The sequence below is a fragment of the Scomber scombrus genome, chromosome 5, assembly GCF_963691925.1.
Source record: "Scomber scombrus chromosome 5, fScoSco1.1, whole genome shotgun sequence".
Classification (NCBI taxonomy): Eukaryota; Metazoa; Chordata; class Actinopteri; order Scombriformes; family Scombridae; genus Scomber; species Scomber scombrus.
In genome coordinates this window covers 21924058-21949349 of record NC_084974.1, presented here as the reverse complement: position 1 = coordinate 21949349, position 25292 = coordinate 21924058, and the positions used below count along the sequence as shown (strand labels likewise).

Below are 25292 nucleotides of genomic sequence, written 5' to 3'. Positions count from 1 at the left end.
GAGGAAATACTGGGTGCCTTATAAAGATGAGACTACAATACTTTTATTTATCCCAAAAATCAATTATAGCAATTATTGTCACCCTTACCAGCCCTGCTGAACTCTAATGAACATCAACAAATGTTGTTGTCATATATATATATGTGTGTGTGTGTGTGTGTGTGTGTGTGTGTGTGTGTGCATATACATATATATATATGTATATATATATATATATATATATATATATATATATATATATATATATATATATATATATATATATATATATCACACACATATATATGACAACAAAATTTGATAACAATATATATTCACTTTGGTTGAGGAGTAGTACCATTTGTAGCCATAAGAATATGATTACATGGTGTTTGTAACCGTGAGAAAGGTGGGAGAGTCTGAGATAAAAAAAAATCACTGCAATCCATAGTGCTTTGCAGTTTTATCTGCCACTTTGAGACATCATTAATCTCTATGGCAGTGAGGTGTTGAAGTAACTGGGTGAATGGAGTGTTATGTAAGGTCTGTATCCTGTAATGAAGTCAAAGTATAACTTCTGTTTCTAAAAAAGATAATTCTTAGTTTTTCCTCTTAGTTTAATTTAACGATCTTTTCCATTTTGATGTCTATTTTCTGCTGCTTGAAACCAAAGTTGCCATTTCAAGCATTATGTCTTATCTTTTGCCAAATGCAACAAATAACCTTTGATAAAGTGATGAATTACCAGTTTACCTGGCATTTTATGCATGATAGTCTTCTATATTTCTTATTGTGTCATAACAGCACCCTCACCTCACTTCTACTCATCTTACTTACATTAGAGAACATTTCTGTTAGTTAGATAACAGAAAGGGTTTCACTATTCAAGTTAATCAGTCGAGTATGGATGTTGCTTATGCATGTTATGATGTAAACGCAGGCCTTGGCCCTATCTTCTGCGTCATGTGTTTGCCATTATCACTAGGGATTCTCATGCTGTGGCCTACATAATTCTTGGTGAACAGTTTCTCATGCATATCTACATGATGTGTTCTTCAAATGCTATAATGGCCTAGTTTTCAAACATTAATCTGTAATTGTGACGCAAGTGGCTCACAGTGACCACCAGCAGCCTTCAATTCTTATGTAACACCATATTATCAGCTTGTCAATCATATAATTGTAAAGCACCTTGTACTACACTAGTATGTATGAAATGTGCTATATAAATAAAGTTTGATTGATTGATTGATTGATTGATTGATTGATTGATTGTGTAACACCATGTTATGGTAATCTTTTCATCTATTTGACAAGCTTAACATATGTTAGGAACTTTGGATCCGGCAAATGAATATGACCTGCCCTCATGATACTCATCAAAAAATAAGAAAATTTTTTTTAAAAATGTTATGGTTATTTTATCAATGTTTTTGTTTAAATAACTGTGCCTCTCCATCAGTTTTCCATGGTACGGTATGCTCCAGGGACTTGAAAGCTTAAGTCAGCAGCAGCTTTTAGTCTCCTGGCCTGACTGCATATGGAGGTGAGCTGTTCCTTTAGCTGACAGGTCAGACTGTCCTCAGACATTTGTCTTGCTTCTCTCACAAAGCGAGAGAGAGAGAGCCCAACAGCATCTGCTGCAATGATTTTAAAAACCCATAAAGCCTCTGTACTCCATGAGGCGAAGATTACACTCATTTTAATCATATTCATTAGACACTATGCTTAATTGATCAGCTTAATCAGTTTAATAAAACACAACATAAAAAATATAACAAAAGTGATTGTATGAATATTAAAACTAGAGTCCTGTTGAGTGATTTTAAGGTTTCATTACATGAAAATAATGGTTACACTGTAAAAATTGTACTGTAACTTCTACAGTATTTTTTTTACTGTATTTTCAATTACAGTATCATTATTGTATTCACATTTACAATATTATTACTGCATTTTCATTTACAGTATTATCACTGTATTTACATTTACAATATAACTGTATTGTCATATACAGATTCACTACTGTATTTTCATGTTAAATATTATCACTGCATTTCTTTCACAGTATTTTTACTGTACTTGTATATACTGCATTAGTACTGTTTTTCTAATTTCTCATTTTTTCTCATAACTTTTGAATCACAGAAAGCTGTGAGAGTGGATATTACCAACAGGCTTACATGTATTTTTATGGTATGTCTGACCAACCTGCCACTGACACATATAAAGTCATTTTTATTAATCTGAACTGCTTTTCTGCTCCTCTGTATCAAACTATATAAACAGCTAGTGACAGGCAGCACCATCATGTCAGCAGTCAGTAATTAATATTTGTGTAACAGAGGCTGTGCAACAAGAATAAAGTTTTGTTAGTGCCACCATGTGGTAAACTGTGCAGATACAGGGGCAGGGACATATAATTTGATGAGTTTTGCTATAAATTGATATATTTATGCTAAGGAAAAACTCAGTCATGTTAACCCTTTCTAATATTTAAAACACAAAATATCCAGTGTGATCAGATTAAATGTATCCATAAAGGTGGATTAGGTCTGTGCCTAGGGCCTTTTGATTCTGACTGAGTGCCCCAGAGTGTAGCATGACTAGTAAAAACATCTTTAATACTTATATTTTCTCTAAAGAAAGTATAGGGAGTTAATTCTTTCACTCTTCTAAGCTTTGTTTCTCCTGAACATGCATGACTTCATCCAGCTGCCTGATGAGCTCTGCCAGGGTCTCCATCTCGTGGTTCCCCATTTCCAGCAGCTCATAGCGGAGACTGGAGATGTCCTGTTTGATCTCTTTCAGTTCACCTGTGGAGCAGTAAGTGAAACAGCTTCCAACAATGTTTCATGATGCGATGATATCTACTTGAAGAGCAACGTATCCAGAAAACCTGCTCGACTCACCTTCATTCACTTCATCATTGTCTTTATCTCTCTGCGCTTTTAAGATGTATCTTTTGATGAGACGATTCATTATCTTCTGAAATGAAGAGCAGATGATTTGGATCTTAAACTGAGAGGCTATTATTCATTAAACAAAATCCAATTTAGTTAAGGATAAAAGAACAGCTGCTACTTTTATAACTCATGTTTGATTATACAGCCTACTATTAGTTACTATTAGCACTTGACCTGTATGCCCTCAATGTGCTCTCTAGGAATGAGGTGTTAAAATAAGGTATACCAACATTTCATATGCACACATTTCTATTTGTAGGAAACTTTACTCAGGAAAAACTAGTTGTTGTTAACCCAACAGTATGTATCAGTATATGAAAACTGCTTTACTTTGTGACGGGTGGGACAAAGCGATGCTTCCACAGTCAAATCTTCCTGTTGCCTCAACTAAAATTAAAAACAGTATACAGAGAAAAAGGGAGGTCCACATTTTATAACATAGTTTTAAAGGACACACTTCCAATTGCAACTTTTAAATGTGACACAAGAGGGCCCTGTTCACCTGTATCAAAGGCTATAGGCTCACTTAACCAGAAGAGCAACAATTGTCTGACAGAGCCTTTAATTTACATTCAAAAAATGAATTTGCTAACATTTTGCTTTAAATATAAGTTGTGTCAACAAATGATGCCTTACATTGTTAAGTTCCACCTCATCCTTTGAATTTTCTTTGATTTTGCCCCGAGGTAAATCCCAAAGAAATTCCCTTATTCCGCGCAAGAGGGAAACGACAGACTTCGGGCTGGGTACAAGGTTGAAGGGCACAGGCAGCGTGCCACCATACTCAAAATATGAGAACCAGAGTTTTGCTCTGGCAAACTTCCACTCCACATCGGAATCATCCTGTATCAACAGAGAAGACATGGTAAGAAGGGGGTAAGAACCAGGGAAAACATTTGATAAGCTTTGCATTTGGCAATTAAGTTTGATAACATCACAAAAGCTGGTTTAAAAGTACCACCATTTAAATATTTAGGTGATTATACAGTTAGGTGCAACTGATTTACTGACATAGAATAAAAATTAAAGTTATTCTTTATGATGTCAAAAATGTGATTATTCAGAACTTTCATCCAACTTCCATCTACTTATCCTCGTCTCTTTATTTAATCTGCAGTATTATTGCCCCTCCACTGAAACTTAACAATAGGCATTAGCAGTAAACACTCAGTTATTGCCAAAATCAGTCATTATCATATAAATGAATACTAATTCAGACGTGAATGGCTGAGACGTACCTCAATTTCTTGAAAGGAGCTGTTAAACATGGCAATGAGCATATTCAGCAAGACAATCACCATGATGATGTTGTACACCCCGTACAAAACATAGCCAATATTCTCAATGAACTTATGGTCGATATTAAGGACCACTGATTTCACTTCCGACAAGCCAAAGATGGCCCAAAATAATGTCTTAAAACTTTCTTCAATCCTGGGGAAATGGAGAAAAGGAAATTAAATCAGTGTATGTCTTACATTAAATTCAACATAGAGTGTGTCCAAAGGCATTATTGGAAAATGAATTAGTCATTTTCTAAGCTTTTGTAATTAAACTCCATTATTTCAGTCTATAGTTAAGACTCACGTTGTAAAGGCATCGTTGTGCTTGGCCCCGAGGTAGTATGAATACAGATTGAACATTCCCACCATGAATGCCACAAAAACTGTTATGAAAATCACCATGAACTTAAAGATATCCTTCACTGTCCTTCCCAGGGAAATCTGCAAAGGGCCAAAGCTCTCATTGGCAGGCAGGATGTATGCAATACGAGAGAAACTCAGCACAACTGCAACTGCATAGAGGCCTTCAGATATAAGTTGCGGATCTGAGGGAATCCAGTCTATTCGAGCTAAAAACAACAAATTCTGAATGTGAAAACAGTTTCAATACAATAATCTTACAATATATTTAAATCAATATCTGTATCAAGCAGTCAAATCAATACTTTTTTAAAAATTTTAAAAATAAATATCAAGTGCAACAAAGCAATAGAATTTAAAATTGAAGTCTGAACCTGAAAATATTAAATGTTTAATAAGACACAATATATGAAATCATTATTATAATACTTGAATTCTAAGGTCCCCACTTACCCAGCTGGAAATACTGTATCTCAAAGGGCAAAGTCAAGTTGGACAGGTCAGTGTAGTGCTTGTCAACATAACACTGGGCAGAGTATGCATGCCAGAAAGCCATTAATCTGGCCATGAAGGAGGTCATAAAAATGGCTAAAATACTAAAGTCAAGAAGGTTCCACGGTTCTGAGATGTATTCCCGGATGTCCTGCGACCAAATGTCTCTACATTCTTCCCAAATTTTCCCTGTAGGAAAAAGAAATCACATATTTGGTTGACAGTCAGAATGTTTCTCTCTCAAATAAAATGAATATGACACATAGGATTTACTGGTGATTTATACTGTCAAAGCATGTGTGATATGACTCCAAAGTCTCGCCTGTCGAGAAAAGTGATTTTTTTTTTTCTATGACTGTTTTAATATGTTATTACCAGTCTGATTTAGTATGGTACATGTGGTTAGAATACATAATTATCTATGGGCAATACACTGGCATTATAGCCTACATGTTTGGGGATTTATAACCCCTCAGTGACTCATAATATCCTTGACCATGCATATACAGCTGACAGTGCAGAAGGTTGACTTAAATTATGAGAAGTAGACAAGATTGGAGAGGAGACAGTTTTATAGTAAGAGTTCACACTTAAATTATGAGAAGTAGATAAGATTGGAGAGGATACAGTTTTATAGTAACAGTTCACACTCATGACCTATGACCCAGGATATGATAAGAATCTCCATCCAGGTGAAGGGGGTAGTCGTCATACGGAACAGTTGCGAAGGGTGATCATGGGTGGTCATGTTTGGCAGCACTGACGGCCCCTCAAACCGGTCAGCTGCGTTCAGGACCAATAGGCAAAGAAATATCATGAAGGAAGCTGCATGGGCCACGAACTTCAGGAAAGGTCCACGCATGAGTTTCCCTAACTGGCAGAAGTCAGATAATGACAAAACAGAACAAAGTTTTACAATTTCTGCATTTTTCCCAAATTATAAGTTCACAATTTTTCAAGTCTGTCTTAACGCAACAGTCTGGTGCTGATATGAACATTGAAACATTCCTCCTTTTCATGTTGACCATTAGAAGATTCCTAATAATGTAAACAAAGGAGGACAAAATCCATATGCCTCGTTTTGACCAAATATTTATTTAAATGTGTACCTTAAGATAAAATGAGGCTTCGGATGTCTGAGTTGGTCAAATAAGGAGGATTTCTTCCACAATTAGTCACATTAGTAAAAAATGTCCCTCTTTGTGTCTCGACAGACTGTGTTTTCCTGTTCAGCTTCAATGGAAACAGCACAGAAGAAGAGGTTGGGGATTTTGTCCCCCATCGCTTAAATTGAAAGTGCATTATGAAGAAATCTTGTTATGGCCAGTATGAACAGGAGAAATGACTACAGCAAGAAAACAGCCTCTGACAGAATATTCTCTGTCAGTGTGAAGTGAATCAAAACTTTATTCCAAAATATGAATTAGTGTTCTAGACTGCAGTAGTCAGAGGCCCGCAAAACACAGAGTGTCCAACAAGACACCAGTGATCCAAACCAGAAGAAGTAACACAGTTTTCTGACATTACTGCAATAATCTTTTTTGGCCACTTAATGCTCAAACAATTCCATAACAAGCTTACAAACCCACCGCCCTGGCATATTATCACTTAATAATGTGTTAGCATAATTGGCCTATTTATATATCCAGCAGACATGGGACATTTGTGTTTCTGGACACATGACAAATGTACTTTAAGTCCAATATTCTCTCCTTTGAGCTGAGCAGTTTCAACTGTCTGAGATGTTTTCCTTAAAGAAAAGTCAAGACACTATAACAATGTATAACATTTCGGTAACTAACCTTACTTGATGGTGCTATCCAGTACATAAAGGCTAGAATAGGCAAACCAACAGCTACACCAAGAACAAGAAGGATTTTAACAGTTGTGGTTTGCTGACGCAGTCCAGACAAGTTCTCGTACCAGATGGAGAGGAGTTGCTGCTGACAGTTTGGATGTGCCACAAACTGCCTCATTGGCAGTAAGTGTGTTTGAGTATGTGTTTAAGTGAGAGAGAGAGAGAGAGAGAGAGAGAGAGAGAGAGAGAGAGAGAGAGAGAGAGAGAGAGAGAGAGAGAGAGAGAGAGAGAGAGAGAGAGAGAGAGAGAGAGAGAGAGAGATGGAGAGAGGGATTACATATTTAAACACAAGGTTGAAAATGAAAACAAGTGCGTCAATTCTAATCCAAAATATGAAAGTGCTTTGCTCACACGCTTACCTTTTTAACTTCATATTTTATGGCAAGTTTCAACCTGATAAGGTTTTGTCTCCCAAAGGTTTCAGAGCTTTTACATGATTCGGTGTCCCCGTTTAAGATGGCTTCCACTTCCTCTGTGTTTTGGCACAAATCCAGGAGCCCAACCACAAAGTCTTTACACTGCATGGACATATTCTTGTAATCATTCTGTAACAGAGAAAGGCCACAGCTGTAGTGCCATCTTATACTTTTATGATTCACTAATAGCATAATAACCAATGGGAAAAAAACTCAAACCTTGTCATAAGTGCAGACTTTAATCTTTTACTCAACATGATGTATAGCTATTGTATATGAATTTGTGTGGAAAATATGGAACATTGTAATATAATATACTATACCTTGAACTCCTTCTCAATGTTGGCCAAAACTGCAAGCTCATTGCTCAGCTCCAGAGCTGCCATCACAGGGTCTTCATTGGAGAGGGACAGATATGCTGGACTGGCCAGACCTTTATATGCATTGATGCGAGACTGTGAATGGCTAAAAGAGTCATGCCTCTGCTGCTCACTGCAGTTCCTGCACGGGCAGAAGTAATCATGAGGACGCTCTATATGGGCCCCTTTCGTAAGAAGTATATGCACTATTTCATATTCATGGCACTGGGAGGCCAGAATAATGGGAGTGATGTCGTGAGAGAAAAGTGTGCCATCCTCATCATAAGCAAAGAAATCATCATGTGTGTCAACTTGGCTGGGACTGTTTATCAACCTCTGACCGTCTGCAAAGGCCTGATGGCTCAGTATGGCCTCGACTATACGGACATAACCTTTACTAATGGCTAACAGCAAAGCATCTCCTATTCTAGCGATGTCTTTCATTCTAAGTAGGAGCTTAGTGACCTTCAAATGTTCATTGGAAACTGCTAGCTGCAATGCATTCTGGTCCATATAATTCACACAGTTGATATTGAGGTCTGGCAGCTCCTGTAGCATCCGCCTCACTTCAGGGACATTGCCATATTCTGCGGCATCTAAAAAATGTTCCTCTGTCATGGAAAGACTAGAGCAGGATTGAGCTTGAAATAGGTAACCAGGTCCCCTTAAAGCTTGTCTCCGGGGTTTGGCCACAACCCGCTGCAGCATCATGGCTCTCCCTTCATTGCTCCATCTAAACACAGATAAACATATTTTAGATTATATATATTTTTATAAACATTTATTTATCTTGGGGAATTTCACTTAGAGCATTGCTGTCTTCTTCAGGAAAGCCCTGATCACATTCACACAGTTACACATTCCTGGAAGCTGCCCAGTACAACTACAGTCTGATCTGTTGGTACTGAGCAACTCAACTGGAGCAGTTGGGGTTAAAGGCCTTGCTCAAGGGCACTTCAGTGGTGGTAATGAGGGAGGAACATGCACTGCTTCTTCATTTGTCACCTAGATTTATCCTTCCAATCCAATGAACCGGTTACCCACAGGTCACAAACTCACTTCTCTAACCTTTTGACCACCACTGCCTCATTATCATAAGGCTGGATATCTTATTAGTGTAAATATATTAATGTGAGCCAAAATACTCTCAAATCAAAATCATACCAATTTCAGGATAAGTGAGATCTATTTTAATATCCCACTAAACAGACACATTTCTTTAATTAGTCTACAGTCTTGGATAAATGAACATCAGCTCCATATTTCCAAAGATGACCCAGGGAATTAGAGAGCAGCGTCTCAAGCAGTGAATGGACAACAATGTCCAATGGACAGCTGGTCTCGACTGGATTATAACTCTCACTACACGTGTGACACCACCCACAGACTCATCATCTGCGCTCTGTCATGTTGTGGTCCTTGCACCGTCCATCCACTCAGCCTCTGCCCAATAGTTGGCCGAATCTGCGTTCCCATCCAGCGTTTGATGGTTTGTGCAGTGGAAAACTTTCATACATTTATTTGAGTATGATGTTAATTCCATTCTTTGAACTGTGACCATGTGACAGTGACTATTTTTAATAGTAATTATATTTTGTGCTATCGTCAAACAAGTAAATCTACTTTGTGTTCAGTAATTACATTTGAATAACTCGGTTACCGCATGAGCTAATTGATTCAGCACAGATGATGACAGTGTCCCTTCATTCAATCATAATTAGTGTTGAAAAGATTTTATATTACTGAGCGATGATTAGTGCATGTAGGGTACCGGATTTGTTCTCATACAGAGTGCCAAGACATTAATCTATGTCATCTAGTTTTAATGAGCTTAGATGAGATAAAATGAAAATGGTGTCATGCTGTTCAGCCAGGGATGGTGAAAATATCCCAAAATGAAATGGAAATGTATGGACATGAACATACACACAAGCACAATAAATAAATAAATAAATAAATACTGTGCTGTAGTTTTCTGCCATGTGAATTCACTTGCCTGGATTTCTGAGATGGCCTGGTTGTTTTTTGACTTACTGCTGTCCTTCATCATGAATCACACCTGTGATGTAACTCAGGTGATTCAGTGAAGGATCAGTGATGGTAGGAGATTAAACCGAAAAACAAAAAAACACTCCTAGGCCTACTATAGGTAGTGGGCCTACATCACCACTTCAATCACTGCGTGACAGATTTGTATGCAGTTAAGACCATTATGTGGGCTGTATACATACTGTATGCTGTTGGCATTTGAAGAAACTAAGTAAATGCTCTACTACAGCAGCTGTGTTTAGAGAATAGCTAGCCTACACACAATGACATAGAGATGTATGGGAGATTAAAAAATAAATTAAAAAAAGATGCTGCAGATGACAGCAGTTTAACACCATTATCGCTAAGTAATCTACTGTCGTTTTAAATATATCATAGGTCTAGAACCTTTTATTTAGAAGTATTTTTTTACCAAACATCAATACTTCTCAGCTGCTTTCTGGAAATAAAGCATGTTTAAAAATATTTAAAAGAGGATGGTACACTCACCTCTGAGAAGACGGATCCGCAAAATGACCTCACTTTCACTTCATTAAGTCGTTGTTAGCCCAAAACCACATCCAAAAGCGAAGAGCTGCAACGTGTGTCTACTCAGATCAGCCTCTTGTCCACCTGTCACATATTCTCACCCTGCGTCCCACCTCCGGTCCTGATGCCGACGGTGCAGCCTCTGCGCGCCCAGGGGGAGGTTTTCTAGCAGCTTCTGTGGGCTGTTTTATAACATAGGATATCAGCATTTGTTGAATGCATTACTGAATACACAAATGCATATATTCCAAGCAACAGCTTAAACTAACAGAGGATGAACTCTAACCTAATTTGTTCCTTAATTTAAGGCAGAAAACTGAAGGATTGATTTCTTTGGAAAGGTGTTTGAGAGCGTGCAGCCTGAAGGCAACAGGGCCAAAACTATGTGTCCGAAAATAGATGATTTGATGCACTAACCGATTTCTATAGTTGTGCATAAACAATCACGAAAAAGCAGATTTTCCTAAATCCTCTTAACTCGCGGTGCCATCAAATGTTAACAGGTAATACCAACACATCTTCATATTTTTATGAGAGCACATTATCCCCGAGCAGACTTAAGCTATGCAAAAAACAATTAGAAAAAGGGGGTGTAGATATAAATATGTCTCTTATTATTATAAATATGCAGTAGATAGCCTGAGATCATGACTGGAAATGTTATTTATGTTTAAGCTATACTTTTTCCAGCTTTCATTTTAACGATTTGCTCGCATATGCTTGTTTGCAATAGTTTACATTATTATCTTAATTATCTTAATGATGACGATTTGCATATCGTCAACTTTGTATATCTCAATACCTCAACAAACTAAATAAAATTATAATTTTCATGTATTTCATCAAGTTTCTTAATCTTAAACTTAAATCTTTAAACATAAAATCTAATTCATACATCATCGGAACATATTAGCACAACTCTTTGGATCTATCCTCCATTTCACTTATAACCCCCTTTAAAAAGAAATAATACGATAAATAACATTCTAACATTCCAGTTAATAAATAAAGGATACTTTAAATAAAAAAAGTATTAATATGATATAATAATTCCAATAGAAAGAAAGAAAAACAAATAATTAAATAAATAAAAAGTAAAGGTATAAGTGACAGACATCTTCATTTAAAGCACACACATATTGTATAGACTCGAAATAATATTTTATTTCAATTGTGGGGTTGTTTTATATTTTGGCTTTGTGTATGTTAAACCTAAGACAATAAAAAGGGTTAGGTTTTGGATTTGGTCAAATAAAAAATAAAAAATAAATTAAAAACCCTCTCCAAATCCTTCCAAAATACTACACAAAATGAGCAGTTACAAAACAAATTAATAACGTCCTCTTTTTTTCGTGTTGCAAAAGGAGCATTAAGTATTCTTTCGAAAAATCTACACCCCTTAATTTCTGTTTTCGTTTTCTAAGGTCACACTGATTACTACACTTCCAGGTGTACCTGAAGGCAGCGTGGACGTGTTCAAGGACGCGCCCTCTGCCGGACATGACAGATATAACCACAGGTCGCCGTTGTCAAGGAACTGCGTCCTCGGTTGCTATCATGGATGGACTGTACACAGACAGACTCATGTATGGCTGCTTGGAAAAAAACACAACTTAGCCTAAATATTTATTAACTTTTTAAGGAGGCTGTCATTTTTCAGGACACGCTACTGCGATGTGGACTCGACAATTTCCTTGGCAAGTTTTTCTGCGCCCTGAAAACGGTGGAATAAGTTAGCACGGAGCACCGTTGACGTTAGCTTTAAATAAAAGGACCCTAACAAGCCAACTTAGCAGCTAACAGCACTGCTGGGAGCTGAACCTGTATGTCTGCCTGGTGTCAGCAAGGACCAGCAGCCCCGGAGGATGTCAGCTCCTCAGGACAACTTCTTCTACCACTCGTATCCTGCATGTTTGTCACCTTATATCTTGTAGAGTCATGTTCGAAATACAAATTACATGTTTAAGTTACACCTGCAAAGCAAGCAGGCTATAGTCTACAGAGGCTGTTCAATGAATCATTGACGCTGGGAATCTATATTACTGACCTGTATTATTTATTATTCACTCAAGTCAAAGGTTACATGGAGTAACCAAGGTTGGGAAGTTTACTTTGGAAATGTTACAGATTTACTAGTACCCTGTATAATGTAATAAGTAAAGTAACTATTTCAATTACTTAATCAAAGTAATGTAACTTATTACATTTGATTACTTTTCTAATTTTCTAACAAATGTTTTCAGCTGTTAGGGTAAATGTACCCATTAAGCACCAAAATCTTAAGTTCAAATGTTTTTCATGGATACTGACATGATTTATAAGGGAAATCATTTGTTATAAAGCAAGATTTATCTCTCATTTGTAATGAAAAAGGTCAAAAGCCTGGCATGGGCTTAATAGGTACTGTGACACCATTTAAGCCCATGTCATGATTTATTTACAAAACATTTAAAACAATTATTGATTTCAGAGACTTAAAAACAGCAATACATGTATTAAGTAACAGATTACAGTTATATTTATTTAGTAATTAAATTACATAACGCAGTTACATGTAACTAGTTACTCCCCAACAGTGGAGGTGGCACGTATCTAGACACTGTAATTAAAATTAAAATCACTGCTCTCCTTAGCTGTTTTACATACAGAAATTCAAAGTTGGGAGCTGATGAAGACCTAAAAGATGACAGACAACTTTTGGTTGAGGAGCAGAAGTTGTGCAGAGCCCGAGCTCGCAGGTTTTCCAGTGAAACAAAACGACGCAGAAAGTAAGTCTTTGTATTGTACAGTATGTCTGTGGCTTCTTTCAGGTAAATACTGTAGCCCAAACCTGCCCAGACATTCAGTAATTAGTGAATTAAAAAGCAGCCTTCTCTATTTGTCCCCCGATGCAGAGATCATGCTGCTTTGGCATGTGTACAGTATCCACTTCTTAGACAGATTACGGCCATGTCCTTGGCAATGCACCTTTGGATGGTATTGACAGGATTTTGTAGTCTAGACCTGTAAATAGATCTGTAGGTTAACTAAGGGGCAGAGCAGTGAGTGGAGGATCTCCTCTCTGATGACGCTGCAAAATACAGCACTGTGTGAGGCTTAAATCCCCTCACAGATATTATTAACCTTCTATATGTGTGCTTCCAGGGTTATAAACAGAGGCTAAACGTGAGTGTTTCTAAACTCACAGCCTGGAAGAGTAGGTTGAGATAAGGATAGCTATATGTGGAGGTCATATGTGGAGGTATAATATGGTGGAGGCATTTTGGTTTTAAAGAAACATGATTTCAGATGTATTCTAGGTTGTTACAGTGATTGTGGAGTTAAGTATTGTATCTATACAATATAAAACATATACATTACATGTTTTTAAAAGGAAGGACAAATGAAAGGAGTTCCTAAGCTAAAACATGAAAATCTTCTTTTTTTTTAATTTAACCTAGAAAACATTGACTAGAAAACCACTGTATTACGAATGAAACAGACTATCAAAGTTTACAAAGTTATATTAAATGCTATAGATAATTTATATACATTAGCAAAATCATGCTGGCAACCATAATACAATGCACAGTACTAGTCAAAAGTTTGGACACACTTTCTCATTCAAGTGAATGGGAAAGTGTGTCTAAACTTTTGACTGGTACTGTAAATGATAGTATTTATACATTTTTAATGTAATTTTTAATTGTATCAGACAAGTAGAAAAGCACTTTAAACTTTAAATAAACTTTAAATTACCAGGGCTAAGAGTCTTCAGCCAGTCTAGCAGCACTGTATGCTAACATGTATTTTAAAGACATTGCAGCTCCAGGCTTCTGCAGCTCCAATAAGATGTAAGAAATGTCTTAAAAGCATGAAATACTTTTTGATCTGTTTAAAAATACCCACTGCTCTTGTTGACACTGATTACTGTTTCTTCCTTAAAAAAAACCCATTAATGCTGCACTTGCTGGACCCTGCTGACATTATTATTACATTATTATTGCCTTCTTCTGTGAACCCAGTAGTGAGTGGATGCTCTAATTTATTAATGACTGTGTTGAAAACATATCTCTAGGAATGGACTCAGGTTTCTGTATCTCAAACGTGGCGAGTCAACATTTAATGAGTTAAAATGTGCCTCGGGTTCACGCTCGGCTCTCTTTTCATTGGATTAGGCTTCTGGAGGACAGACAGAAGCAGTGGGACGTGCAGGAGCAACGGCTGAGGGAAAACATCCTACAGCAGCGGAGACAGCTAGTGCTAGATGCAACCGAGCGCTTCCAAAGGGCTCATCTGCCTCCCTCTCAGAGACGAAGACAATGTTAGTGACACATCTTACATTTGCCTCTTAGATCTGAGAAGTGACACACAACATTAAGACACATTTTAGTTTGTTCACCGTGGGGGATGACTGTTTATCTTTCACGCTATTTTAGCTTTTAGGAGGCAAACCCCCAATATTGAAGATGCATTCAATGAAATTCAAGGCACCCTGAGTTCATGCAGCCGGCAGTCCTCTTTCTTGTCCAGCAACTCTAACATTACCAGGTAAAAAGTCAGTTTAATTATTAATCACTCATGTGCCCTACATGTAAAAAAAAAAAAAAAAAAAAAAAAAACACATAGCCAGCTCCACAAAGTCAAGTAAATTAATTGTTTTTTTTTTTATTTAAGTAATAGTTAATGCTGACTTTGTAATATATTTTATGTGTAGGCTTTTACTGGTTAGATAAGTCACACTTTTTTTTATATCTCTCTGTATTTTTTACTGTTTTCTCCCAAAGAAGCTGCACTCCCTCTCCCAGGCCTCCCACAGTATCTAAATCTTCCCACCGCCAAGCCCTCTCGGCTTTGGAGGCCTACACCAAGCTGCTTCAGGAGCAGAGCGCCTGTGTCAGGAACAGTCAAGAAACTCAAAAGACTCAAGAGAGGCATCAAGATCACAGTCCACAGGTAAGCTGGTTGTTTCATCTGGCTGTGCATTAAAATGAGAGGATGCCTGGTTTAATGCGGTGGTTTAATGCTCTCAGTCAATCTGACTGAGTGTAGCACAGACACACTTCAGCTTCAGCTACACTTAAGAGTACTGCATTATCAAATATCTGCTGATAATTTATTACCTTTTTTTGAAAATTTTACTTGAAAAGGTTATTAACACACATTCTTACTTGTACTTGGGTCAATGGCGTGATGTAACCCACTGTCAATTGGTATAACCCGTATCTTTTCATAAAAATCTGATTATATACAGGAAAATAAATTTGAACTAAAATGTGGAATAAATATAATCCCCTAAAGCAATGTAATACTATGTTTTTTAACAAATGTTACATAATTTGTCAAAATCTATTTAGAAAAAAATGGTTGTTTTTAGGATATTTCCTGCTCAATATTGAAAAATGCTTTAAAATTTAACAGTAGAAATACTCCAAAAAAGTTTCTTTTCATTTGATTATTTGTATAAGTACACTTAAATACACTGTAGGTGGATAAAATATTTAATATGTATCATTATTTTTGGTTATACCATTTGACATTTTCAGGAGCATTCACTGACCCACTTATGTTAAAGTCAACTAACATTTATTAATCTACATTTACCCTGTTTTTTCTCCTATGAGAGTAGAAACTGAATAATTACACCACAGGTTCCCAGACAGGGGTTCTGAGGTTCAAATATGAATGCCTCCAATGTAGTGTGTGAGGAAAATTATGTTCATAGAAACCTCAGGTTAACCTCAAGGAGGCAGCAATGCAGCATGAACCCATTCCTGCACAAGGAACGCCCCTCCTGACTGCATCCTGTTGTGAAATCTGTGGGAACAGTTGTTTCAAAATGTAAGATTCTTGATTTGCTTTTGAGAAAAACAAAAATCTGCCTCCCTCAGTGATAGACAGCAAAGGGAAAATGCTTGTTAGTGTGGGGTTTAAACTGATATGCTTGATGAGTATATCTCCTCTCTCATTTGAAACTCATAATAACATGGATGTATGGACTAGACCAACCGCAACACTTCAGAAACAGTGATATCTGCATGAACTTTGCACATACTGTACATCATATTTCTCATCGGTACATTTATAATGCAGCTCTCACACCTGACCCGTGAATACTGAAGGCCTAATTATCCAGTACCAATCCAAAGAGAACATAATTCACTTCAATTCAATTTATTCAAGTGTACATAATTATGACTGTCTGTGGACTTTTTCATTACATTAGCAAAAGCAGATATGTGTAACACTCCATATTCAACATGGCAGACAAGGTGTCATTTCAAACATGCGGTGAAGCTACTCTCTTGTAAGTGCTGTACAAATTCAGCATTGTCAAAACTTGTCAAACCTGATAAAAAAAAAAAGAACTCATGGAAGTGAAGTGTGACCTTTTGGCCAGCGAGCACACCTGAGTCTGAACCCTTATTTTGCTGTGGGTGGTTTGCCAGGCCAGTTTACCTAGGTTGACTTGATTTACAACTAGAGTTTGTTTACACATTAACTGCATTAACTGGTTCCAGTGACAGAATTTTAATCATGAGCTTAAATAATATAACACATTGTAGGAGTACTCACCATTAGTGCAAGTAACTTTTTCACATCAATAAGCGGAAAATAAAAGGCAAACATTTAAGATTTGATCGAGTTCTTTTCACCTTTGTGAAACAGTTTATAAGAAAATATTTGCCAAATTATTTTATTCTTTATGATTCACTGACTTGCGCCCATGAAAAACGTGTCAAATCTTCTCTGCCTTCTTTGTTGGAGGAAGTGTGATGGTGTGGGGAGGCGTCTCCCTCACTAGAAAAACGAGGCTTGTCATCATTTAGCATCTGAAGAAGACCCAGTATGGCTCGAAACGTCATGCTTTATTAAATTTTACCTGCATGGGAGCTCCTATGGTGTGCAGACGTTTCTTTTTACTCTCCTTGTAGTTGGTTTTTGGTCCAGCACCCATCCCCAACTGGGTAGCGGATGTGCGTGTTGTTTTGTTTTTTATTGTCATCATTGGAGGTCATCTCAATACAGAGAGATATCGAGATGAGATTCTGCAACCAGTGGCAATCCCATATCTGGGCAATCCAAACACAAATTTCCTTACTTTTTGTGCTACGTTTATATTTATAAAAAAATGTAAGTATTTGCTGCTCATCACCTTTCTTTTGTCTCCATCTTTCAGGACAACCACCTGTCTTATTGCTGTAATTCTGACAGCCTTTTAAGCAAGGACAGTTTGGAGAATGAGGAGCCCAACCACAGCACAAAAAATCACCTGTGTTCCTATTCATCCTTCCTGGTTGACCCAGAGAAGTCCCATCTAGACATGAGAAAGCAAAATGATTTGTGTCCATCATCAGACCTTACTTCTCTCTCAGCTATGATGCATCTTGGTATTAACTTAGATGTATCGAGAAAACTACAAGAACCCAAGCAGAAAAAACAAGAGGAATCCGAAGGGCTCAATAATAAAATGCATGTTTCCAAAGCTCCTTGGGGGTTCACAACTATTGAGCAAACACCGAAAACAGAAACCCAGACTCCTCTGCACAAATGCAGCTTGTTAACTCTTGAAATTATCAGTGGAGAGCCAGAGCACTGTGAGGTAAACATCCCACAAAACAGTTACGGTGACAACATCATGGTTACAAGTAACGTTGCTCCCGGAAACACAGCACTTGAGTCTTCATATCTTAAACAAGTTGGACATCTGTTGGATCTCAGACAGCAGAGGGTCCAGGATGACAGACAATTAAAACACCCATCACCTTCAGAAATTATTTTGCCTGCTAAAAATGGCAACAGCAAAGAAATTTTGTTCGGGGCTCCCCCTCCGCCAAGTATTTTCTTGAAAGATAGCGCAGCAGATAATGCCTTGCAAGGAGTTCCTCAACAAACAGGAAAAGAACACAATTATCTGTCATCCCAGAAAGAGTCTGGTGCTTCTATAAACAACCTCAACAAGGTTTCAAACTCAGAGACCAAAGCTGAGAGGCCCTTTAATGCTGTATCGTTGCAACATGAATGCTTGTCTAACTTTCAATCAGACGCTCCTAAGTGCCTTAAATACCCTGAGGAGGAAGTACAAAAAATGCCTGTTTCAATGGGGACATCTCATTCAGTATGTGAAGTCAGATTCATTAAAGGAATCCTTAAAAAGCAGTCCAAATATATGTCAGGAGATGCCACCTGTTTGTATGGCTCAGGACATTTGTTTTTTGCAAAACAAGTAGCCTTAGCAATCAGAGATAGTGTTGAACTAACAAGAGCAAAAACAAAGGAGGAGGAGTGCAACAACACTGTAAAGAAGAAGTTGCGTTGGTTTGATGAGGTACATGTGGAAAAAGACAAAGAACAGACCATAATAAAACAGATGAGAGGCAAATCGTCCAATCTATCTCCGACAAAGAACGACCCACAGGACCACCAGCTAAGTCTCACTACAGTCTCAGGGGATTCCAAGCCTGGACCCAGCATGACCCTTTCAGCCTCCACTGGTTATCACTTTACAAAGCAAGCGTGGGCAGATGTTGGGGTTCAAGTCAGCCTGCCCCAGGAACGTGTAGACGAGGTCAAGGTGCCACGGTGCAGCACCAGGACTGGTGGCCCCAAGGTCCCTCGGAGAGAGCGCTCTGCCAGAGTAGGAGCGGGTCCTGTTTCCTCAAAGACTAGAAAGGGCATTGTCATACGACCTCAATCTGCCACCGAGGTGAGTCAGATTGCCAAGACCCAGGGGAAGATCATGGTGCCCCGCCCACCTCCTAGGATGGAAGCCATGGAAGAGAAAATAGCGTACAGCGCTAAGACTCCATATGGCACGGATCATACTAGTGTCAACTGTAAACAAGCTCTGGCTGCAGAGCAGGCTCTGCACAAGGACAACTCAGAAGGCTTTTTCTCACCTTACACACACCATGTAATCAGAACAGATAGTAGTGTTATGTACACACCGCTGCCACCCTCGTATACCTACCTTGACTCAGAGGGCAACACAAAAGGCATGCCTGGCTCAGGTCATAAAGAAACTCTGAGTTGCGTTAGAAGAAGAGGGATGGTGTACGATGAAAAAGGTCTCTGTTTAGATTGCACTCCCACAGACGAGGAGATCTCACAGCTCTGGCAGGGTGTCTGCAGTGCCTTAGTCACCAAGGATGGTAATGTATGTTTTGGCTTAAAGCCCCTCACACAGCTTAGGCTTGGTATATTTGTCTCTTCACACATGTATTTTAGACTTTCAATCAGTTTCTCTCCAGCATATTAATTTCTAACCATTAGCTATCAAACTTTGAATTCCAAATTAGCAATATATTTATTGACTTAATTGCTGTATATTGTTCCTTTTATCCTTAACAGACAATTACAACCCCAGAGCTACATGATATATGTTTGATTGGTAATTTTTCAAAGTTGAATAATATTCCTTATAGACCCCTTTATTTTTTAAATCATGTCAGTGTGCCATGTCTTCTTTGGCAGACCATGTTTTCACACTATTAAAGTGTTATTCATTTATTGAAACTGATCTATACAATAACTCAAATATTGGTCTTTTCTGGAGAAGTGGACTTAGTTGACCCCAGACACTTCCCGCCTGCCAATAGCCTCTGGTTAGCCTTGCCTGAAGCCTGTCTAATAAGACAGGTCAGCCAGGTCAAAACTGTCACAGGAGTGACTTCTTCCTCACCTCCTTCCACTTGTGAGATCAAAGTTGGATCTAAATCACACTTTCCACTGCATCAACGAGTACTAGTAAGAATGTGCTTTTAATGTAATTAATCTGAGCTTCTGCGCATATCTCTTATCCATTTAAAGTAGCACAGCTCAGCAGATTGAATTTCAATATACTGTAGAAGCAATATTCAGTTTTGTTCACATGTAAAACAGAAAGCCCTAACAGTAAAAACTACAGTACAAGGTGATATCTTTTTTCTGTATATTGCATTTTAGGCTATAATCTGCTTTGTTTTTTAAGTCCACTTTCTCAATTTTACTGACTTTGGAGTCAGTACTGTTTGTCTCCTCAGCATCTTCATGTGTTTGCTTTGCTCTATTTATTCTGTAACACTTTGCTTGGAAAAATGCCACCCATATGTCACACCTTCCCTCCTTGCCAACTCCACATTATTACTTGAGATTTTCAGTCATCTTTATTGCAGGCTAAACAAGAATCTTTATTGCAGACTTAAAGGTTAAATAACTATTTTGTAATGAATCCTCCTAAGTGGACCACAGGGTTTTTTAGTGTTGCTGTAGTGTTTTATGTTTTATGCATGATTTCACATCTTCTTTCAGCAAAAAACATGCTAAGAAGACAGACCGCGGAGAGTGGGCGAGTCTGGAGGAAACCCTACGTGGAGCAGAGCAGACAGCCTCCTGGCTCCAAGAACAGAAGGCCTCCTCCTCAGCCCTCTCAGGTACATGCATGCAGTTGCCCTGTGGGGAGGAAGAGTGAAAATAATTGCTAAAGATCAGTAAATGGGTGTGTTTGAACTTGTTGAATCAGTTTGCAGTCCCTTTCATTCGTAGTGTTGGTGAAATTACTCGACGCCACGATTTGAGCTTCTCGAGACAAGATTTTCTGGATGGACTTGAGTTGTCAGTGCTGGCTTTTGCATACAACGTGTTCTGTGTTTGCCTGTCATGATTTGTTCCCGTCATCTTTAAATTCTGAAGTGTGCTACAGGTTACATGAATATCCTTAAAGGTTAATCTAAGACTTAAATGACTTTATGTGTTTATTTTGTTTCCTGTAGCCACCAAAACAGGCCATAAACCCACCGAGACCATATACCAAAACTGACATGGGCTTTACAAATGAAGGTACTGTGCTTACTGTGTGTTCTTGGTTTCTATCATCATCAAACTTTTTATTTTTAAAATTAACAACATTAAAAAATGTATTTTCTTCTTTTAAGTTTACTATCTAATAAGACTTCTGTCCTGCATGTGTATTATCTAAAGTAAAACCTAAACAAACCCATCAACTGGAATGTGAAAGCAAAATTATTATTCTGCACCAATACCAAGCTCATTTATTTTAGCAGTACAACAGGATATCTGAAATATAGAGATTATTAGACATTTGCTATTTTTTTGAACAGTTATATTTTACTTCAAAATTCAAAATTCAAAAGTAAAGTGATAACAGGTTCAAATAAATGCCTTTGATGTGACTTTGTTTTCTACTCTCAGGTTTGGAGAGTGCCCAGTTTCACCTGTCTGAAGTGCATGCAAGAGGCCTACTGGAAGAAACGGATATTCTGGTTGCCACAGAAACAGCCCAAACACAGAGGCCTAGAACAGTGCAGCAGCGTCAACAGCAGGGACTTACCACCATTTCCTTGGAAGAACAAAAGATCCTCCTCTCTTTAGACAGACTCAACTACCAACTGCAAAGTAAGCACTTAAAAAAGGCAGACTGCTTTGGGCCAGAACTGATGAACTACATTGTTGTCCTCTATAAAGCAGAAAATGAATAATATGCTGTCTTACCTAGTAGTCTGACCTCTATTCCCTATTTAAAGGTGTGCGGGAACATGGGGGTAACACTGGCATGCGTGGCCTTCTACTTATTGATGCACCCTCTGTAAGTATGAATTTCTATTGGAAATGTTGCTTGCCTCAGCATATTAAGTGACTTTATTAAATGTTTTCTTTATCCTCTTCCTTTGTTTTCAGACAAAAGAAATGAAGGCCACAAACAATCACAAGCACCGTGCATCCTCAGCCAACAACCGCACTCGTTACCAGAAAAAATTCTGACTTCAGACTGCCGGGTTGACAGTGATCATCTCTCCAATCAGTGCATAGTAGCTGTCCTTGTGGCACACTGAATAACCAAGCACTTAAATTCCAGTAAAATGGGTTCAGTTGCCTTTGAAGATGAATGTGCATAACAGAGTAGCTTTAAGATCTACGAGATCAGCAGCAATAGTCTAGTCTATAGAGACAAAAAAATGCATTTGAGCAAAATTAGACCAAATATAATTTTGTTTGCATAATTTAGTTGAAGTTAATATTATTTTTTTATTTTTGCCATCTGTTTGGGAAAGAACACATTGTCACAAAATACATATTTCAGCCTTTGTTGAGCTACTTACTTTACACATGAAAATTACAGTGACTGAGATTCTATGTTCTGCAACCATTGTTGATTTGTACAAGTATTTATTGTCAATTCTCATTCTGTATTTATTTTATATAGTAAAACTATAATTTGATATAAACTGTTTTGGGGATGAACTGAATAAAGTTTTTTGTAACATACTGAGTAAACTGACTTGAGTGATGTGTGTTTAGCAGTGTTACTATTTCCTCAATCACACGTGGTAAAGTCAGTTAATGGACTGAGGACCAGAAATGATTTATAGAGAGAATTGTCGCAATGTTGAAGGTGTGTTTGTCTTTCTCTGATGGCTGTAGAAAGGACAATTATGAGGACACTTATGTCATGTGCACTAGACTCAACCTACTGGCTTAACAAGATGAGCCTCTGCCTGAGGGCTTCCAGCCTTCTGTTGCAATTGCATCTACCCTGAACTTTACTCTTGCTTTATGTCCAGTTTCAGTTAAATAAGCCCTTAATTTATTGGTAGATCCGTAGATTTAACAATTCATTTTAGTTGTAAGCTACAGCATTTTTCTTTTCTTTGTAAAATGAAATAGGTATTAATTAAAAGTTTCTCCATCTTCCTTGCCAAAAATAGGTGCCTGGGGCAAACAAGCTGCAGGGATTATTGATGTGAGTTCAGTTGCCCCTCCCTCACCGGCATGTCTGGTTTTGCCCATCAGTCAGCCTGCTGGGGCTTGCTCCAAGAGGAGGAGGAAGCCCAAGCTTATTTGAAGACTCAGGCTCCCAACAGTGATGAAATTATTTTTTTTTTTTGTTTAACCACAGGTTTCTGGTACTGTGCACACATACATTCTTGTGTGTTTCAACAAGGAGTTGTAAACAATTATGTGACTGTGGGTGGTGGTGTCATGCATCACCAGCTTCTTATTATCTTACACTAAAGCTTAGAATGGATGATGCACGCAGATAAAAAAGATTCCCTAGTAAAAAAAGGACAACAGATGTCCACTGAAGTTATTTGAAGAGGGACATCGATGTCACTTAAGGCAACAAGCATAATGTGATTAGAGCTGGAAAACCCTTTATCTGGATAGATCTGTACTTTAGATCTGTACTTTAACTTAACTTTTGTGTTCAGTAGAGACAACCAGCTCAGCCAAACAAACGGGCATCAACTCCACCTTTCTTTTCACCCACTGAATCTCAATACAATGTACTGTATTTGTATAAAAGATCAATATTAGCAAAGTAAAAAATGTCCTGTTCATTGATTACACTGCATTTACTTGCAGTGAGTGATTAAATATGAATGCACTTTTTTTTTTTAAAAAGCAGATAAATAATGTACAGTCTGTGGTCATATGTACACAGCATTTATTGAACTTTTACTGAGAATACTCAAATCTCAAATGGTGAACTTAATGACGTTTAAGCCTCATCCAACACAACACCCAGAAACTCAACTAGAAAGAGTGTTGAAAATAAGGGAAGACATTTCCAGAAATGCAAGTCACAGCTTGTGCTTTGGTCTGTTGTGAAGCTTAATCTTGAGTATGTTGTCATGTTTTGTCACAGTCCATTTAACATGCAGTGAATGGGTGTTTGGTCTGGTGTAGTTTCTGTAAAAATAAATAATTAGTTGGATATTTAAAATAAAACTGAATTGGTAGCAGGTTACAACTATGTTCAACTATTTTCACATTAAAATACATAATATTTAAATGAATTAACTTTGGTTTGAGAGTTTTACTATGTGAAAACAACACTGGTTTGGTGTAGTAGGGGGATTGTATATTGTATACATGATGGGAAATACACGGAAAAGATGCATGATGTTATGCATAAAACTGACATTATAAAAACAGTAGAAACCAACATAACTCATTTCAGATCATCATTCATTTTAAAGGAAGACAGACAGAAACGTGTGTGTGTGTGTGTGTGTGTGTGTGTGTGTGTGTGTGTGTGTGTGTGTGTGTGTGTGTGTGTGTGTGTGTGTGTGTGCGTGCGTGCGTGCGCGCATGCGTGCGTGAGTGAGAATGAGAGTGAGAGAAAAGAGAAAGGAGGGGTGGAGGTGGAGGGGGTGCCAGTGTTTATATTTATTATGACCCAATACCCATAGGCTATATGTACCTGTTATAACTGTAGGGGGCGCTTAAGCTCCCATCTACCCATCTGTCTGTGGCAACACCGTACGTCACTACATCTGATAATAACACCAGACCCAAAGCGCTTGGAACAGAGGTGACCGATATTTGCCGGACTGCATTTCAGGAGTTCACAGTAATAAACCTAATGAAATCGTTTATAAACTTTGTGTTGACAGTGACGTCCCCAAATCCGGAGCGAGACGAAGGTGCTGCCTCAGAGAAAAAAATGAAGAGATGTTGACTAAAAGTGACCAATCTGCTAAGTGGGTGGTCCCCTCGGGGACCGCCGGGAAGCTGCAGCCCATCTCTTTAATGTGTCTGAGTGCGTTACAATGATGTGAGAATGACCACTTTAACCCAAACAATGGACATCTCTTGACTGGCAGCATGTGTGCACAGACCGTTTCATTCATACATCAAAATATGGAAGGCCTGTTGCACCGAGCATCAATTATTGCACATTAGAAAGTCCTCAGACAATTAGGCGATGAATTATAATGCGCCTTGCACAGTGAAAATAACACAGCACTTATGAATCCCTGCAGGACAATTATAGGGATATTATACTGACATTATTAGCTTGTATGAATTATGATGGATTATTAAAAATACACTATAAATGTCACTTTACCAGAAGCAATAATATCACAAGTGGAATGATGCGTATTTCATACTCTGTATTGCCATATGTTAGATGTTTCAAAGTTGCTGAAGTGTCGGAAAAAAAGTTTAAAAATAATTATAAAGAATGAATGAAATGTAGGCTATAACAGTAAATGAACAAACTAATCTCGAGACGTGCA

The 25292-nt window shown here is 37.9% G+C and overlaps 2 protein-coding genes across 2 annotated transcripts; one reads left to right on the top strand and one right to left on the bottom strand.

Moving 5' to 3' along the window:
- Positions 1–2646: 2646 nt before the first annotated feature.
- On the bottom strand, positions 2647–11792 carry trpc6b (transient receptor potential cation channel, subfamily C, member 6b). Its single transcript, XM_062419891.1, has 13 exons — positions 11746–11792; positions 10392–10472; positions 7678–8446; positions 7298–7483; positions 6883–7047; positions 5738–5954; positions 5042–5269; positions 4533–4797; positions 4184–4379; positions 3582–3788; positions 3276–3332; positions 2892–2967; positions 2647–2795 (listed from the first exon to the last, which is right to left on the bottom strand). The coding sequence occupies exons 1-13, from the start codon at positions 11790–11792 to the stop codon at positions 2647–2649; spliced, it is 2643 nt and encodes an 880-aa protein (XP_062275875.1).
- On the top strand, positions 11791–22029 carry cep126 (centrosomal protein 126). The gene is made up of 12 exons (XM_062419890.1): positions 11791–11858; positions 12134–12190; positions 12939–13058; positions 14448–14593; positions 14709–14820; positions 15060–15225; positions 17450–19421; positions 20560–20681; positions 21021–21087; positions 21460–21663; positions 21792–21853; positions 21946–22029. Exons 1-12 carry the CDS (start codon positions 11791–11793, stop codon positions 22027–22029), a joined length of 3180 nt encoding a protein of 1059 aa, XP_062275874.1.
- Positions 22030–25292: the final 3263 nt, after the last annotated feature.